Raw genomic sequence first — 18696 nt, 5'->3', positions numbered from 1 at the left:
TAATAATACCTGTCTGTGCCTGCCTGCCTGTAATGTAGAAGACACTTTCTTCAAGCAGTGGCACAGGAAAAAGTTTGCATCTTTCAAGAAGACTGATTATTCTGCAAGACAACGCTCCATCACATACACCACAAGCACTCCACTGCATGGCTGGCCAGCAAAGGCCCCAGAGATGAAAAACCAGTGCCATGGCCCCCTCTTCACCCGACCCAAACCCCACTGAGACCCCCTGATCCCCGCCCAAGCAGGACATCCACAGTGAAGGCAAACCGCACACCTCTCTGAACAGTGTCTGGGAGGCTGCGGCCGCGTCCGCACAAAATGTTGGTTCAGACCAGATCAAGAAACTGACCGAATCCGTGAATGGAAGCCTTGTGACTGTTATCGAAAAGAAGGGTGGCTATATTGGACACTGAGTCTATACATTTTTTTTTTATTGTTTTATTAATTTTTTTTTGTAAATGTAGAGTTTGTTTATTATTCTCACTTTAACAGGCGAAAAAAAAACAAGTGAGATGGCAAAATCTTTGTTTTTCATTTAGTTGCCTAATAATTCTGCACATTAAAAGTTGCCTAATAATGATGTACATAGAAATATTCTCTTAATCAAGCCAAAATTTCACTTTTACTACATAAATGTTCAGGTTTTAGGTTTTGTTAACATTTTTAATTGACCAAGAGCACTGTAGTTGTACAATAACAAAAGTAATCCTCAAAAATACAACTTGCCTAATAATTCTGCACTCCCTGTAGAGTATGATTGAACACATTGGCGTTTCTGTCAGTCTCTCACTCTCTGTCTTGTAACTCCTCGTATTCATTTGAAACTTGAGAGAAACATTAAACAACATATTTATGCTTATTGTGTATGATAGTGAATACACGTTGTTCTCTCTCTGTCTCGTGCAGTGCATTAATCTTCGTGTTCATTCATATAAACTTCAGAGAAAAATATTAAACAACAAAGTGAATAGTATTGATGAAAGTGAACGTCGCTTCCTCTCTCTCGTTCGTTCGTTCACTCACTCTCTCTCTCTCACTCACTCTCTCTCTCTCTCTCTCTCTTGCACTAACGTAATTAATCCTCAACTTCAACCTTAAGAAAGACCTTTAAAACTACAAGTTATAAGATTGTAGGCTACTGTTTGTGTTTGAGGGAATACAAACGCGTTGTGCTGTCAATCATTCTTTCTCTCTGTCTCTAGCACTCGTGAGGGCGCTTCATGGTTGGATAGCGCAGTTGAAGGGGCGGTATCATTATAATAAGAGCCCCTTAATACGTCATGTGGGGAGCGAAATCCAAATGACCTATATATTCACATGCTTGCAGAGAGAGTCTTACCAAAACAAAGTTACAGGGTTGCTATTTTTCATGTTTTCTGGGTTGGTAGAAGCACTGGGGACCCAATTATAGCACTTAAACATGGAAAAAAAATCTGATTTTCATGGAATGTCCCCTTTAATGAGGAGAAACCTCACTATCCACCCTGAAACTGACATCATTCCGTGCAAAAAAAATCCTCCAAGTGCGCTATGAAACCCATTCATTTCGATGGCTTGCTACACGCGAGGACGGTTTGTTGTTGTGTCGAGCAAACCTTGCACTGACGCCACGGTCAAAGTTTAAAATAGTTTAACTTTTGCGCTGAGCTCTGTGACAATTACCTGCATCCTGTGTGAAAGCCGCATAAGACTGGCTGGCCACACTGACTGAGTTTAGTCGCTATTACAGATTATATCTTCACAAAATGTTCTTGACATTATGTTGTATTTCATATAGAAAACAGTCAATAAAATCTCTTTCTAGGGATGCTCCGATTGATCGGCCAAAGATCGGTATCAGCCGATAACGGCATTAATTAATTAATCTCATGAACCAATCTTTTGGTTCACTTTTGTCATCAAAGGACTCCTCAATGCGGCTGCAGTTAGAGAACATTTTTATAACCCTTCGCTTATGTGCGACGTGCAGATTTGGATTTCTCTCTTTGCCTTTACAGAGATATGTGTATGAGGACGCACTCCGGTCAACAATGCGACGCGTCTTCACATCCCCATTAAACAGCGTATATACAACACATATCTATCGCAGAAGATTGCATCCTTATGCCGAAAGTTTATTATGTGCATGCGTTTTAAAGTTTTGACCGTTTAAACTGATTCTTGATTCTGAAACTTGTCTGCGTACACACCTGACATGTGCACACATCAGCCTGTCATCAGTGCACGTGAACAGAGCGATCTCTCTTACGTCTTAAAGCTACAGTAACCTAATTCATCTCTTAATAAAATCACTCTCTGCTCTTGACTAAAGAACTGGTATACTTTATATGAATGTGTGTATATTTAATTCATACAGTAAAGACTGTGAAGTGTTTAATTTTCTTTTACTTTTAACAGACATAAACCTTTTTAAAGGCATATAAAATTTTTCTTTGCAAAAGAATTATTTGTTGAGCTAGCTAATTTTCTCTATTAAAACAATAATATACCTAATTACTGCAAGTAATATAACAAAGGCAACATTTGTGGTATTACTTTACCTAGAAAAAATTTTAACAGTTACAGTCATCAAAGAGCTCAAATATCAGCTTGAAGAATCTGTATTAGTGTCAGCCGATCACAAAGACAACAAATCGTAATCGGTATTGGCAGCAAAAATCCTGATCGCAGCACTCTTACAAAAGCCTGGTTGACTTTTTCAATAAACAACAATGCAAAACACATACAAAAGGATGAGAAAATAAATGTGATCAAAGAAAATGTCTTGGTTACATCTGTAACTTTCGTTCCCTGATGGAGGGAATGAGACGCTGTGTCCCTCCAACCACAACCCTGACCTCCCACTGACCGACTGATCTTAGATCGGCTTCTCAGCACTAAATCTGAAAGAATGGGCATAACGGCCTTCCTTTTATTTCATTTGCATTTCATTCGCCAATTTTCATTGATTGACCCTTTTCAAAGAGAATCAGAGTGATTGGTTGAACCCCAGATCTGATCTTACACAAACATCTATTGAGCCTCATCACACTAATGCTTCAGCAATACTTCAACACTGATGACATTATTTGAAGAGTTTGGTTCCAAAACGCAATAAACGCCATTTTTGAAAAAAATGAGTTACTGCCAGAATCAGTATTATATCAGGTCAGTATTATAAAGTAAATTCTTAATTTTATGCAAAATCCAATTTCCGCAGTGTTATTCTGTCATCTTTTCTCCCTTTTTTCCCAAAATGCAATAAACGCCACTCCCCCTTTTCTACAGAATGCCATAAATCCACTCCTCCACAGATTACAGCGCACCTCACGCAATGTAAACAAAGAATGGCAGCGCGTTGAGTACACGGAATCCTAGTTTTCCTCATCTACTATGTACTTCGTGATCACCAATCAAACAAAAACAAAATAATACTTTGATAGCATTGATAAACCTGTGATACTTTTCTGTGACGGGAAAGAAACGTAAGCCATCAACATCTAATAATTTACGCAGAGGAACTCGGGAGACCGGTGCTTGTTTGGCCGGGCCGACAGTATCAAGTTACTGTCATGATAACACATTGACCCCAGGGGATCTTATGAAAAACTTTCCATAATTTTACTCAAAGTCAACGAAAATCGATCAGGACCAAAACATTTTACAGCTGATCGCTTTGAAAAACGTTAAGCGACGACGTCAAGTTTAACAGATGACTTCTTAATATCACAAAGTAAGTGTTTTGATTAATGACATTAATGTTTATATTTTTAATTAGTGTGTACAACTAGTCAACTAAATGAATATAACATGGCAAAGATGAATGCACATTTATATAGGCGATTGATTCAATAGATTTATAGCGCTTTGAATAAAAACTTGTCATGGATTTATTGCATTTTGTGGAAAAAATAATCCGTTTTTATAATAAATCTTTGAAAATCAAGTTATGGATTTGAATTTTTTATGTTTTTATAACCTAAAGATGCTATGTGAAAGTTTGTAACAGAAAATAGTTGTTTTCATCTTGTCACTTTCTTGGTATAGAAAACACGTTTTTACCGAAATTTGTCAAAATGGATTTATTGCGTTTTGGAACCAAACTCTTCAAATATTCACATTATAAACTGAAGGAGACACAGAGAGATGATGTATTGGATACCTGTTGCATAAGACCCTCTCTGCTCTCTGTAGAGCTCGTAAGGATGTGTCGGTTTGATAAAGCTTCTCTGTATGGTACAGACTCTGATCTTTCCTGAAAACATAACAACAGTAATATTATAAAAACAAACTAATTGAATAAACTCAACGTGACATAACCAGGGACAATAAATAAGCATGTGTTCATAATTTGGACCTTTCTGATGGTGTTCATGTATTTGGCAGCGTGTCTCTTGTTAGCAATCATGCTGTCTGCCCGCAGCGGGTTCACATTGCCACCTCGTGCACTGTAACCAGGACATGACGCAAAGAAATCCAGGTTGTTGCTGAAGAACGTGGTGATCTGCACAAAATCACATTCCATCAGAAACAGCAGAGATGTGTGTGTGTTTGTGTGTGTGTGTTTTTGTGTACGAATACCTTGCTGCAGCTGTTTGTGAGCGACACCAGTGATGAGAGTAAACACTCGTTCGTGGTACGAAACTTTTGCGTGACACTTGGCAGATCCTGCTCGAGAGAAACCTTCTGACTGTAGTGCTTGGACAACTCTGATCACATGAGAGAAAGAAATGAAACATGAGAAGAAAGTCTGCTCTTCTGTTGGTTGAGAGATTCACAGCGTAATCTTGAAGAAAAATGCAGCGCACTGATCGTGTCTTACCTCTGGTGATGTCATGCAGGCTGTGTAGGCATGCGCTGATCTGCGTGAAGACTGCATTAGTGCTGCTTTGACACATCGCATCCAAACGAACGCCTGCAACAGAAAACGGTCATAAATCATTCAGACAAGGTCAGCTGTACACAGGTGATGTGGTACCTACTGGGGAGGGCTAACAAGCTGATGTAAGATTTGAGTTTGTCAAAGACAGCTGTCAGTTTCTTTATGTCATTCTGCAACTCATGGTTTTTTGACATCAGTGCTGGCGTGCAGAGAGGAGCATCACATTCTTCTTCTAGACTGCAGAAAACACAAAAATCACATTCTCCTATATTAATTCAGCAAGTGAATTATCAATGGTCCGAATTTCACAACCCACACGTTTTAAACACATTTGATATTGTCACGTCACACACATGATTTTACATCATTTAAACACGGTAAACATGAACAAACCTTCTGAGCTGATAGGGAAGAATCTTCTGCAGGAACTGACTGTAGGATGTGAAGGATTTGGAGAAGTCCTGCAGTTTTCCCACTGTTTCCTTTACATAAAAAACATGCGTCATCTCATGTGTGATATGTAAATGTTTTCAAACGAGTCACAACTATGTTCCCTGAAGTGTATTTATAATAATACGTTTCATGTTCAAATGTAATAAACATTTTGCCCAAAAGCATACATAAAAAAAAAATTATGTCCTTTTTCATCCTCTGACTAAGAGACGGTGTGAGTTGCAGGTTTCCCCTTTAATAACCTTTGATATGACTTCGGTCTAATGGTGCATTCACACCAGCCACGGTAGAGGCGGCAAAAAACGCGCTATTTGCGTGTAGTTGGGCGCTAGAACATTTGAGTTTACTCGCTTCATTCGCAGGTGAAATTCTAGTCATTTGAGACATTCACGTGATAATTCGTGTTATGGGAGGGGCTTCTGCAACTCCGCTGAGACTCTGCTCGCTTCCTGTAATCACGTCACTACTACAGCAATATCCTGATTGGTTAACATGGCACGGAAATCCACCGAAGTTCAGATTTTTCAACTTGCGCGTTTCCCGCGGCAACGCTCAGTTTGCGCGGAACATGTACGCAGGATGCCTAATCGCGTCTTTGCATTGACTTAACATTCATTCTTGACACAGCATTTTTTCGGCACACCCGAGGAGTACGCGGTTCAAGCGCTTGTCACTTATATTCACAAAAACATTTGCAAGTAAACAATAATTAAAGTAAATCATTAATAGCTACATAACAATACAGAACATTAGAAGTGAAAATATGCAGGTTTAGGGGCTAATCACACCAATCGCGCTTTAAACGCTTGGAAACACAAGGCGCGACACACTGCCTTTAAAAAAAAAAAGAGCAGTGCAACGCGGGTTTTTATATTGCTAAGCAACCACCGAGTCAGCTGTCTTGTCAATCAAATATTGAAGCGTGAGCGCTCTTTTGCTGTTAACTGTCATATTAGCAGAAGAGCATATTAGCGATGTTTTCGCGCTGGAATGACATGACGTGATGATGACTTTGGTCACGTGATGTAGCAACATGGCGGATGTAGTACGTCCGAATCCCATTCGTCTTCATCTTATTCAGTACCTACTGTACAGTATGCGGTTTCGGACGCAGCCTAGGGCTGCACGATAAATCGCATGTGATAGAAATGCGCATCTTGTTGGTAAAGCTGGTTCCTTGATTAGTAGTAAATTGCCATCACCTGCTTTCAAATGGAGCAGCATTTACTACACAAAGCCATAGTTCACTAACAAGCTGGGCCATATCACGATACGTCTGCAATAATTCATGCGAAATTGCCCCCATTGTCAGTGAACTACGGCTCTTTGTAGTAAATGCCGCTCCATCTGAAATCAGCTGATGGCGATTTATTACTAATCAAGGAACCAGCTTTACCAACGATATGCGCATATGACAAACACATGTGATTTACCATGCAGCCCTATACTACACTACTGTATTTTAATGTTGGTCATTTTCGGAAATGGTTCTTGATGTAAAAGTTTGAGAAGCACTGTTTTAAGGGATAAAATGATTGACTTCAGGGACATTTTTTAGTCTTTGCAATACTTCATACACCCTGTAATGTCTCTTACCAGCACTGTAATGGTGTCCTCTGTAATGCTCTCATGTAACTGCAGTAACTCCTCCTCCACCGGACGCAGATATGATGCATTTTCGTGCAGATATTGAGAGAACTACAGAGACACAGAACAACTTAGATCATTAATTTCATACAAAAGCATTAAGATCAAGAGAAAGCAGAAATCATAATGCTTTGTTTGCACCTTCTGGTTGATGGGTGAGATGGCTTCAATGGATGAGTCGAGCGGGTAAATGTGGACCCTCTGTTCAGTGTAAGAGTGAAAGTTGAGGAGGGAAGAAACCAAAGTCTGCACAAAACCCAGAGCCTGAGCCGCCACATCACGAGCTTTAAGCTGCACAAAACATGACATGCATGTTAAGGCCATTTCTATCATAAACCCCTTTCACCCCAAAAAATCCCACTGCAAGCATGCCTTCTGTATGAATGCAAACACATCCCATAATTTATTCTGGGATCGCTCCCGTAAAGGGGACCTCATAACATTGTCTTAACATTTACAGATCAACATTCAAGACCAAAAATGTAGGCAACCTAGAATAAAGCAGAGATCAGCACGTGGTTTCAAAAGAGAAAAATCACAGATTAAAAGCAAACTTAAGACTCTGCAGAAAAAATCCACCAAGTGTACGATTGCAAACACAGTAGACATCCCGTCACGTGTCTTTACACAATCATTATGTGTGAATGCATGCACAGATTTCCAAATAAAAACCACTGGCAGTGTGAATAAACCAAAATCACGAACACTTTTTTGTGTATTGTCTGTAATCTGACCTCTATTTTCAACAAAAAAAAAAACATTGACTGCCTTATCCCCCCTAAAGTTAACTATAGACCATTCTTTTGTTATTTTGTCTTTTTTAATGGTTTTGTCAATATGGTATATTTAAAATCAGACGATAAAAAAATAGGCGGCAGAAACATCTGTATATCTTTCTGATCAGTTAAAGGAACAGTATGTAGGATTGTGGCCAAAACTGGTATTGCAAAAACAAAACTTGTGGCTAAAACTGGTACTGCAATCACACAACTGGTGGCCAATTCACAACATGACAACATAAACTTCAGTTGAGGGCTGCAACTCCACTTTTTAAATGACAACATCCTGGCCAGATCACTGTTGTCAGTGATATAAGTATTTGAAATGAAAAGGATTTCTTAATGTCGAGTGACATATCAGGGCCATTTTATGATTAATTGATATCAATTTCTTACATACTGTTCCTTTAAAAATGGTCTGATTATGGGTTTATGTTTAGAGGGAATGTACTCTTTTCTGCTGGCAATGTACAAAGGACCAGACCAAAGTTTACAATAAAAAACAATATGATCAATCTCTCACCTGATGTCCTCTGTTATGAAGGGGAACATTCAGACTGTTGAAGTCACTCGACTCTTTATAAAAGACAATTCATACAATTAAAAACAGGTTTAAACACAGCACATAAAAACAGAGAATATTTAACACACAATTAGACACCAAGAGACAAGATTGACCAAGAGTCACTAATAATCACAGGTAGCAGACTCAGTGCCGAGGTATTGTAAACCAGAAGTGCACTTTAAATAGCGCGAGCTTCGTCAGATAGCTTCTACTTCAAAATGCAAAATATACGTTAACAGCCAATGTTAATCATTAATGATTTGTGACAAATATGATGTTATTTAATGTTAAACTATGACACAACGCTGAGCTGCCCGGCCGGTGTTCGACCCCCTTGTGGCGCGACAGGGATTTGAGCAATTTCCTGAGTCGTAGCTGGACGGCGCGGACAGGCGCTGGTGTGCGTATACTCATAGAAAGCAACGTGTTCGAGTTTTTTAGAACAGTCCTGTGTGCGACCCCCTTAACCCACAACACTGAAGACTCTATTGGTGCTTTTCTATTGCATAGTACCCCATGGGTCAGGTTGAGTCAGCTCACTATACTTTGGCTCGGTGAGCTTTTTCATTGAGTTTAGCACATCTTCGGAATGGGAGGGATTATAGGCATGTGGTTATATTTGCGCTGCCTACTGCTGTGACATCATACAAAAAGTGGGAGCAAGCAACAAAGTATGCATTATTGTTCGGCAGGGTTTCCATACATTCATGTATTTCTCAGTCCGCCACAAAATCAAAATTGACCATCACAAATAGATGTTAGCACTAGGGATGGGCATTCGATTAAGTTTTCTTTGTCGATCGTCGGGAGAATTAACGATCGACTATCGATTAATCATTAATATATTTATAATAAAATTTGTTATTTAACTTTTATACTTAAAAAATGCAATGAATACAAATATACAACGTGTTTTTCCTCGATGAGACCTTTATTACAAGATCAACTTGTGGCAGACAGTTAAACTATGTTTCAAACATATATGTGCGTGCATGTGCGGTGCTCTAAAGCAGCGGAACCTGCAGCTGCGAGCCAGCGTTCTTAAACAGAGACCTCATTAGTTCCAAAATAAAAAAACAGATTCACGTTTAACATTAAATTAAACAAAAAACATAATACTTAGATCTGAAAGGTTTTGTCAAAATGTAACCCAAAATTATTCAAGGCAGAAGAAAGTGCAAGATATTAGCCTTCCTAACATTAGGCTATAACAAATTAGGCTACTCGTGAAAAATAACTAACTTTAGTAACTCGCATAAAACTTCTGCACCAGTCTACTGATTTTTTTTTTGAGGAATAGAAGCATGTTTTGGGGTCAGACGCGACCGCAACCCATGGTGACCGTCAGTCCAGCCGCCGCCGAATACAGCCGCTTCGAGGAGACTGACCGGGATGCACAGGTACCTCAGCGCTAACTTGGCTTATTCCGCATACAGAGTATGTGTGAAACAGCGTGTGTTTTGTGAGCCCCATTTACCATTGTATAATTATACTAACATAGTCTTTTAGTTTTTATTTGTTGTAAAACAACAGTAGACATTTACTATGGTCTCCAACTCCACAATATACAATAACCATGGTATTTTTAGTAAAATTGCGTAAATACAAATCGTTTTTTATCTGAAAAAAAAAAAAAAACATTTTCACAATGATAAAATCATGGCTAATTTTCCTAAGGTAGTAATTACAAAATTATATATGTTTGAAAGACGGAGATCCGCACCTGTCAATCTATTACATAACAGATCGAGGCCAGAGACAAACGTGCTCATAAACGGGAGTAATATGGAATAATGTGTGCATCTTTGAATAACTGTAATTTTAAATATATTTTTGTCATATAAAGTTTTAAGACATGGCCTAATAATGCCTTTTTTTAACTTTTATTGCTCATTTAGACTTATTGTGCGGCTAACAGCGTTTTTGACGCATTTACCTCAGAGATTATTTTAGCAATATTGCTTTTTTCCGGTAATAATAATACAATTTATATTTCAATCCTGTTTCATTGTCTGTTTATTCATTTCATTATGCTGTTATGTTAATGTGATGATATTTATTTGCCATATGAAACGTGCCGTTATATGAATACTTTTGTATAATATTCAAATTATATGCGGAATAATGTGCATCTTTGAATAACTGTAGGAATACAGTTGCTTATTTTTGTCATAAAGTTTTGAGAAATAATAATATTGTGAGGATTTATTTCCATATGAGACGCTTTTTGTCGTTGAATGCTCTCGTTTATTATTTGGAAATCATATACGTAGGAAATATATAATGTGGAAAGGTAGACTTGCAAAGTTACTCTGCTTATTTTTATTTATGATATATGTGGAGATAAATAAAGCATTGCAAAACTGCTGATTTGATCCATTCAGATCCTGACCACCAGGCTAGAGATTTTAAACATCCTTAATACACACTTACTAGTCTGTCAAATAATATCTAAAATATATTGTTTTGTAAAAAAAAAAATGATGCTTTGTTCTATTTTTTATGCGGAAAGTGTTCACAGAAAGTGTCAATCACATGAACTTTTCATATGCAGAATAAGCGGTCAGCAGGCACTGCAACGAGTGCTTGAGGAATTCGCCGCACACATACGCAAACGCACTGCATACGGAGTATTTGTGAAACAGGAGTAAAATTAAAAAAATGCATTTGATTAATTGATAACAAATTACGAAATCGACGAAATTCTTAACAATCAATTATCGATCGTCGATTAATTATGCCCATCCCTAGTTAGCACATCACATTTATCAATACCTCTGTCTCGTGACGCCAGTCGACGTGCTCTGCTGAGCCTCATTTAACTTAAAGAAAAAATACATGCGGACGTGCATGTCACGTGCCGCCACAAACTGAAAGTCTGAAAAACACTGGTATGGTGTACCTGATTCTCAGCCTGTGAATGTTTTCCTCACTAAAGAGACTTGGGAACTTACACCAAACACAGATGACAACAGGTTTGCTCGAAACAAAGGTAAAGCTAATCTTGCATTTAGCGATGACGCTGGTAATGACAATTCTCTCAGACCAATCAGTGATCTACAGTGATTTCACTTCACATTTTAGTATCAGCTCAGATCACTTGGAACCTTAACCAAAGTGGCTCTAAAAAAAGTATCGGGTACTATGTATTGCACCCAGTGCAAAAGCCCCCAAAAGTAAGCTGACCCCGACACAAACCGTGGGGTACTATGCAATGGAAAAGCGGCATATGCGTGACAGTTACAGGTGTTGTTGAAGGGTGTTTGTGATACTCCAGGGTGTTGTTGTGGGGTGTGTGGTGTGCAATACTCTAGGGCAGGGTTTCCCAAACTAGGGATTGCAAACCTCTGGTGGTTCACGGGGGAATGGCAGGGAGTTTGTGAGTTGTTAAAAAAAAATTCTCAACTACAATTAAATCTAAAATGTAAATAAATAAGATTTTTAACAAAATGTCATGTGACAACACTACATCAGAAAACTAAGAATGTACTAATTAAAGAAAATTACCAGATGACGGTCCAATAACAGGTAACAATTAGGGATGCATATCAATTAATCGCGATTAATCTATAGCAGAATAAAAGTTTTTGTTTACATCATATATGTGTGTGAACTGTGTATAATAATTATGTATATATAAATATGCACACATGCATGTATAATTTTAAGAAAAAAATATATTTATATATTAAGTATTTATATTTATATATAATATAAATTATACATAAATATACAAATGTATATACACATGTAAACATTGCTTAAATATATACATGCATGTGTGTGCATTTAACTATACAAAGTTATTATACACAGTACACACACACATATATGATGTAAACAAAAACTTTTATTCTGCTATAGATTAATCGCGATTAATTGATATGCATCCCTAGTAACAATACTAACTCAGTAAAACAGTGTTTCCCAATCCTGGTCCTCGAGGCACCCCTGCCAGAAAGTTTTATGCTGTGTCCGAAACCGCCTACTTCATACTGTATAGTAGGCGAGGCGAGTAGTATGTCCGAATACATAGTATTCGAAAAACAGTACGCGAAAAGTACCCGGATGACCTACTACTTCCGGTTAGATTTTGCAGTGTGCATACCATGGGTGGACACTTCACTATCCCATGATGCCCCGGGAGAGAAGTTATCCAACGAAGAAGAAGAGGCATGTGGCTGTTTTCGCGCTGAAATGACATGACGTGATGACGGCGTATGTCACGTGATGTAGCAACATGGCGGATGTAGTACGTCCGAATCTCATTCATACTACCAGGATTCATACTATACAGTACCTACTGTTTTAACGCCAAGTAGGTACGTCATCTTATTCAGTACTTACGATACAGTATGCGGTTTCGGACGCAGCCTTAGATTTCTGCTTATTTTAAACACCTGATTCTACTTATCAGCCTCCTTTAAAAATTGTAAACATGTCTCCCTAACAAGCTGATGAGTTGAATCAGGTGTTTTAAATAAGAAGACATCTAAAACTTTCTGGCAGGGGGGCCTCGAGGACCAGGATTGGGAAACACTGGTGTAAAATACTACTGATACAAAATTTAAGACGAATGAAAAATAAATGTTTTTGAAATTAAACATGCAAAAGTGCTATTCACTTATTTAAAAATTAACAATAAAATCTGAGGGGGTACTTCAAGTAAATAATTTAGGTCAAGGGGGTTTGCCTGACAAGTTTGAAAAGTCTGACAAGTCTGCTCTAGGGTGTTGTTGAGGGGTGTGTGAGATACTCACGGGTGTCGTTGAAGGGAACTTTCTCCTGAATGACACAGCAGCTCTGTTTTAACTGACCGCTCACTTCAGTCTGATATTTCCTCAACTGCTGCTGGCTGATAACACACAGTTACATTAAATACAACCTCTATCAAATGATTTCATCACATAGAAACAACATCAATTATAAAGCAATTCGAAATTAATTTATTTTAGATTATTTCACTGAATTAAAAAAATAAAGACAGTATTTACAGAACAATTCAAATGAAATTAATGTTTACCAATCCTCAGTTCTGACTCTGCTGTCCTTGGCTTCTCTTTCCAGGGTTTGAACCTTTACCTGTCATGAGATTATTATGGAGTACTAGGACAATACATCCTTTTAACTAGGGCTGCACGATAAATCGTATGCGATACCACGCGCATCACGTCAGTAATGCCGGTTCCTTGATTAGTATTAAATCGCCATCAGCTGTTTTCAGATGGAGCAGCTTTAACTGCACAGAGCCGTAGTTCCCTGACAATTTGGGCCATATCGCATACATATCGCAGGCGATACGTCCGCGATAATTAATGCGAAATTGCCCTGATTGTCAGGGAACTACGGCTCTGTGCAGTTAAAGCTGCTCCATCTGAAAACAGCTGATGGCGATTTAATACTAATCAAGGAACCGGCATTACTGACGTGATGCGCGTGACAAACACATGCGATTTATCGTTCAGCCCTACTTTTAACACATTTTAATAATCAATCATTACTGACAGATCTTGGTACTTAAGTACTTAAAGGGATAGTTCGGCCAAAAACGATATTAAACCCATTATTTACTCACCCCCAAGCTGTCCAAGTTGCATATGTCCATCGTTTTTCAGACAAACACATTTTCGGATATTTTAGAAAATATTTTAGATCTTTCTGTTGATTAAATGTAATGTTACGGGGTCCAGCAATAGTCCACGACCTTCAAGTCCAAAAAAAGTGCGTCCATCCCCAACAAACCAAATCCAAACGGCTCCAGGATGACAAACAAAGGTCCCCTGATGGCAATCCGCGCGGTGTTGCTGTAGAAATATCCATATTTAAAATGTTATTAACGTAATTAAATACCTTCCGGTAGCGCCGCCATCTTAGACTCAGGAGAGAGTATTAGCGTAGTGTACGCACTTTTCTTAGTGACGTATGACAAATTCGGAGGGCGGGGGACAGAGCAGCAGCAGAGAAACCGCTGTATGCTGCGTGGGCTCTCATCCTGAATGCGGATGACTCTAGGATGGCGGCGCTACCGGAAGGTAGTTTATAACGTTAATAACATTTTAAATATGGATATTTCTACAACAACACCGCACGGATTACCCTCAGAAGACCTTTGTTTATCATCCTGGAGCCGTTTGGATTTAATTTGTGAAGGATGGACGCACTTTTTTTGGACTTGAAGTTCGTGGACTATTGCTGGACCCCGTAACATTACATTTAATCAACAGAAAGATCTAAAATATTTTCTAAAATATCCGAAAATGTGTTTGTCTGAAAAACGATGGACATATGCAACTTGGACAGCTTGGGGGTGAGTAAATAATGGGTTTAATATCGTTTTTGGCCGAACTATCCCTTTAAACAAAACACAATACATTTTCCAAAGAAATGACTGGCATATGAAATGTAATTGCTCTCCGACCTCTAGACAAGCTTTGTCGCTCTGGAGTTTCTGGATGGTGTCCATGTATTTGCTGGTGAGGGCATCTACAACAGCCTGATGTTGCTCAGACTCCTTCTCCAGATGATCTAGACGTGTTCTCAGCTGAGCCTCCTGTCGACGATACTTCTCATCCGCTTCATAGAACTGGATACAACATATCATTATCTTCAACACCACACACACACACACACCAAACCCTAACAGCTACAACATCAATCAAATTATTACATTGACAATTAATCCCCATTTAGTTCAGTCTAAACTATTTTACAAATAGTGCTCCTGAAGATAAATTAATGAAATCATAATAACAACACACTTTTGCCCAATACCTGAATGTGAAGTCTTTCATTCTCCTGGATTTTTTTCTGCAGATCTTCATCGAACACCCTCTGCGTTTGCAGGTTGATTTGGGAAGGCGAGTCTCCTTTATTCTGCATGAATACAGGCACTCATAAATTTTGGAGGAATTATTATGCAGAAATTTTGTTAAAGTGTAAAATAAACCACAACAGCACGCAAAAAACATCTTAGTCTAATGTCACCATGTCGTAATTACTACTGACTTCTGATCTCATAAATACAAAGGAGGGCCTGAGTGCAGCACTAAGACAAGAAGTCCAACACATTTTGAAAAGAGCTATATGTAAGCTTTTCATTTAGACATTTGGCAGAGGCTTTTATTCAAAGACGACGTGTGTTTGCCGGGTATTAAACCTACAACCTTTTTCTTCTACTGCAGTAATCAACTTCAAGTAAATTTTTGCTTCTATTAAAGGAATAGTCTACTCATTTTCAATATTAAAATATGTTATTACCTTAACTAAGAATTGTTGATACATCCCTCTATCATCTGTGTGCGTGCACGTAAGCGCTGGAGCGCGCTGCGACGCTTCGAAAAGACGACTCGCCTGAAAAGTCCGCTCCCCTTCTCACTCTCATAATGGGAGAGGGAGGGTGTTACTGCGCTGAGTCGAAGTACTCCCAAAAGTGCTATTACGCCATAAAATATAGTTCCTCTTTTAAATCCGCTTAGAAAAGCGCTACGTTTTATTTTGTACCACCAAACTTGCTCGTATAACTACTCGTCTTAAATAGGAAAAACGTTGATGTGTTTGGTCACTTCTAACTTTATCTCTAAATGGTACCATTGAATGAATGGGGCTAAGCTAAATGCTATCGAAGCGTCGCAGCGCGCTCCAGCGCTTACGTGCACGCACACAGATGATAGAGGGATGTATCAACAATTCTTAGTTAAGGTAATAACATATTTTAATATTGAAAATGAGTAGACTATTCCTTTAAAAAAAACTGTTTAATATTGATCTTACTGTAAATCCATTTTAAATCTATGTTTATAATTATGAAGGAATATTTTGACAAGTTTAAATAAATTAAGTGATATAAATAAAACTTAAACAAGATTAACAATTTAATTATAGAAAAATTCATAAAAATATGTGCCAAAATCCAAAAGACAATTCAACTTTCATTTAAATTTTCCAGTGACAGTGCATTGTCCCTGTCATATTGAAATATAAAAAATACAATTGTAGATTTTACAATTTATTTTCACTATAATCTCGAGGCAAGACTGCAATTATTAAAGCTGGAATTTAGTTATTCAGCAAGTTAAAAGTCTCCTTATCTTAACTTCATGCACATTGCTTATAATAATTATACCATTTAAGTGGCAGGGTTTTTTGCAGAAAAAAGTTTTAAAAAGTCTTCACATCATTCATTCATTACAGACGTCAAGTCTGTAAACAAAAATAAGAGGACCCAGCTACTTCATTGCATGAAGATGGTGAAAAGTTTGTATTTTGTTTATACAACAGTTGCTTAAAGGTCACGTTCTTCCTGATCTCATTTTTTAAACCCTAGTTAGTGTGTAATGTTGCTATAATAAAATAAATAATACTTGTAAAATGATAAAGCTCAAATTCACTGCCAGGCGATATATTTTCTTGAACAGAATTCATCTTTATAAGCCTACAACGAACGGCCGGTTTGGACTACAGCCCTCTATTTCCTGCTTTAATGACGTCAGTAAAACAGTTCGTTGACTAAACTCCGCCCACAGGAATACGTCAGTCACCAGCTTTGGCTCAAACAGCTCTGCTAAGCTAAGCTGCTATCGAATCACACTAAACTACACAATCAGAACTTGTTACGTATTTCTGAAGGAGGGACTTCACATAACAAGGAAGACATCAGCCTGTTTTGAGGACAGTGAAAACAACGCTATACAGATAAGTAAATTGTGTGGAAAAATACCGCGTTTTTTACACGTGAAACATGAACGCATGTTATATTGCCCACTATAAACACAATCAAAGCTTCAAAAACATAGAAAGAACGGGAGCTTTAAGAGTTTAAACTTGTCATCTACATCGCAGCATTTAATCTGTTAAGTTTTAAACAATCATTTGAGGAACGTAACGTAATTAATTTTTTTTTACATCTGGGGAACCATCTGTGGTTAAAACAATGAAAACTCAAACTGTGCAGTGTCTCCAAAAAATGCAGTTGTGAGCCCTGAATATTTACAGGTGTGTTTTTACATTGGACATGACTTCTAGCACAAACACACTATGTATGTACAGCACAATCTTTAGGCTTCCATTGATAAAACTGAAGTGGCTGCTCTCCGCATCTTTTATTAGTTTCATTTTGCAAGCGTATTAAAAGCTGGGCAAGTGTATTTCATCAATTGCTATGAAATATCAGAGAAAGCCCTGTACATATACATGTACAAAACACTGTGCAGCATGTTTAAAAAACAACGGACTTTGACCTAATATTAGTTTGTGTCGATTAAAAAAACGTAATGTTCCTGCTCGCATTTAAACGAAAGCAGATGGACTCGCCCACAGTCTCAAAAGACCATCACCTCACATTTATCAGGACAGAAGCGTTTGAAAGTGGACAAAAGAGATGGATTAAAATACCAGGTGTAAACGTGCATGTGTTTCTCTCGTCCACATGTCTCTCGTCCAGGTGTAAACAGCCTCTAACCTCTAATGGCGCTTTTCCATTGCATAGTACCTCACAGTTTGGTTTAGTTTGGGTCGGGTCAGCTTACTTTTGGGAGCTTTTCCATTGGGTGCAGTACGTAGTACCCGATACTTTTTTTCGTACCACCTCAGTTGGGGTTCCAAGCGACCCGAGCTGATACCAAACGTGACGCGAAAACACTGTAGATAGGCTTGGGCGGTAATACGGTAATATGGTATACCGCGGGATCTAAAAATAGCAAAGGTATCAGTTTCTATACCGCCATACCGGCAATTAAAAATAAACAATGAACTTATATAGCAGACAAGGAATAAATATTAAATTAGGGATGGCGAAAACTAAAAAATTTCTTCACCAACCACCGAGCCATTAACTGATTAGTTTAAAACAAGCTACGCTGTTTGAAATAACAGCCATTTCGACCTGCGCCTGCAATTTCGCAACTCTGTCGCATCTCTATGCTGCTCTGCCTCCGGCTCATCCGAAACATCATTCCCGCAAACGCGTCGCCGCGGAGCTTGTATGCTGCTTGTATGTAATCGGAGGACAAATGACTCCTTAGTTCCAAAATGGTTTTGGTAAGGTGATCGCGTGGAAAATAAAGGCGTTTGTCTTATTAGAAGCTCATTTGAAACATTGCTGCGGCTTATTTAAGAAAATGACAGACGCCGCTTAAGTTTGAGGTAGTGCTAAAAATAATAAAGAAATATGATGATCATCATCACCTTATCAGCTAGCACTGAAATGTATATGTAATGTATTTCCAAATCTAAACCCAACTTGTGCGGAATGTTGCCTAATAGACTGCAACACGATAAAACAGGCACCTTCAGAATGCATAAAAGACGCACCGCCAAGTCACTCTGTGCCTTCTAGTAACGACTAGAACAACTCTTTTGTATAATTATTATTACTTTTTCATTTTTCAAAA

At 38.2% G+C, this 18696-nt stretch overlaps 1 protein-coding gene across 1 annotated transcript in view; it reads right to left on the bottom strand.

Annotated features, from left to right (window-relative positions):
- ppp1r21 (protein phosphatase 1, regulatory subunit 21) overlaps window positions 1-18696 on the bottom strand; it is a 32925-nt gene that overhangs the window by 10512 nt on the left and 3717 nt on the right. Inside the window, exons 4-16 of the mRNA XM_055170640.2 lie at window positions 15080-15181; window positions 14727-14891; window positions 13332-13390; window positions 13069-13163; window positions 8267-8319; window positions 7106-7255; window positions 6914-7015; window positions 5258-5346; window positions 4965-5101; window positions 4805-4897; window positions 4564-4691; window positions 4340-4486; window positions 4145-4237 (exon numbers count right to left, since the gene is read on the bottom strand). Of these exons, the coding sequence (XP_055026615.1) occupies window positions 4145-4237; window positions 4340-4486; window positions 4564-4691; window positions 4805-4897; window positions 4965-5101; window positions 5258-5346; window positions 6914-7015; window positions 7106-7255; window positions 8267-8319; window positions 13069-13163; window positions 13332-13390; window positions 14727-14891; window positions 15080-15181 (1413 nt within the window). The remainder of the gene's footprint in view (window positions 1-4144; window positions 4238-4339; window positions 4487-4563; window positions 4692-4804; window positions 4898-4964; window positions 5102-5257; window positions 5347-6913; window positions 7016-7105; window positions 7256-8266; window positions 8320-13068; window positions 13164-13331; window positions 13391-14726; window positions 14892-15079; window positions 15182-18696) is intronic.

Source organism: Misgurnus anguillicaudatus, chromosome 11 (genome assembly GCF_027580225.2).
Source record: "Misgurnus anguillicaudatus chromosome 11, ASM2758022v2, whole genome shotgun sequence".
In the NCBI taxonomy this organism is placed as follows: Eukaryota; Metazoa; Chordata; class Actinopteri; order Cypriniformes; family Cobitidae; genus Misgurnus; species Misgurnus anguillicaudatus.
The sequence above is the reverse complement of the archived record's forward strand: the minus strand, read 5'-3'. Positions and strand labels throughout refer to the sequence as shown.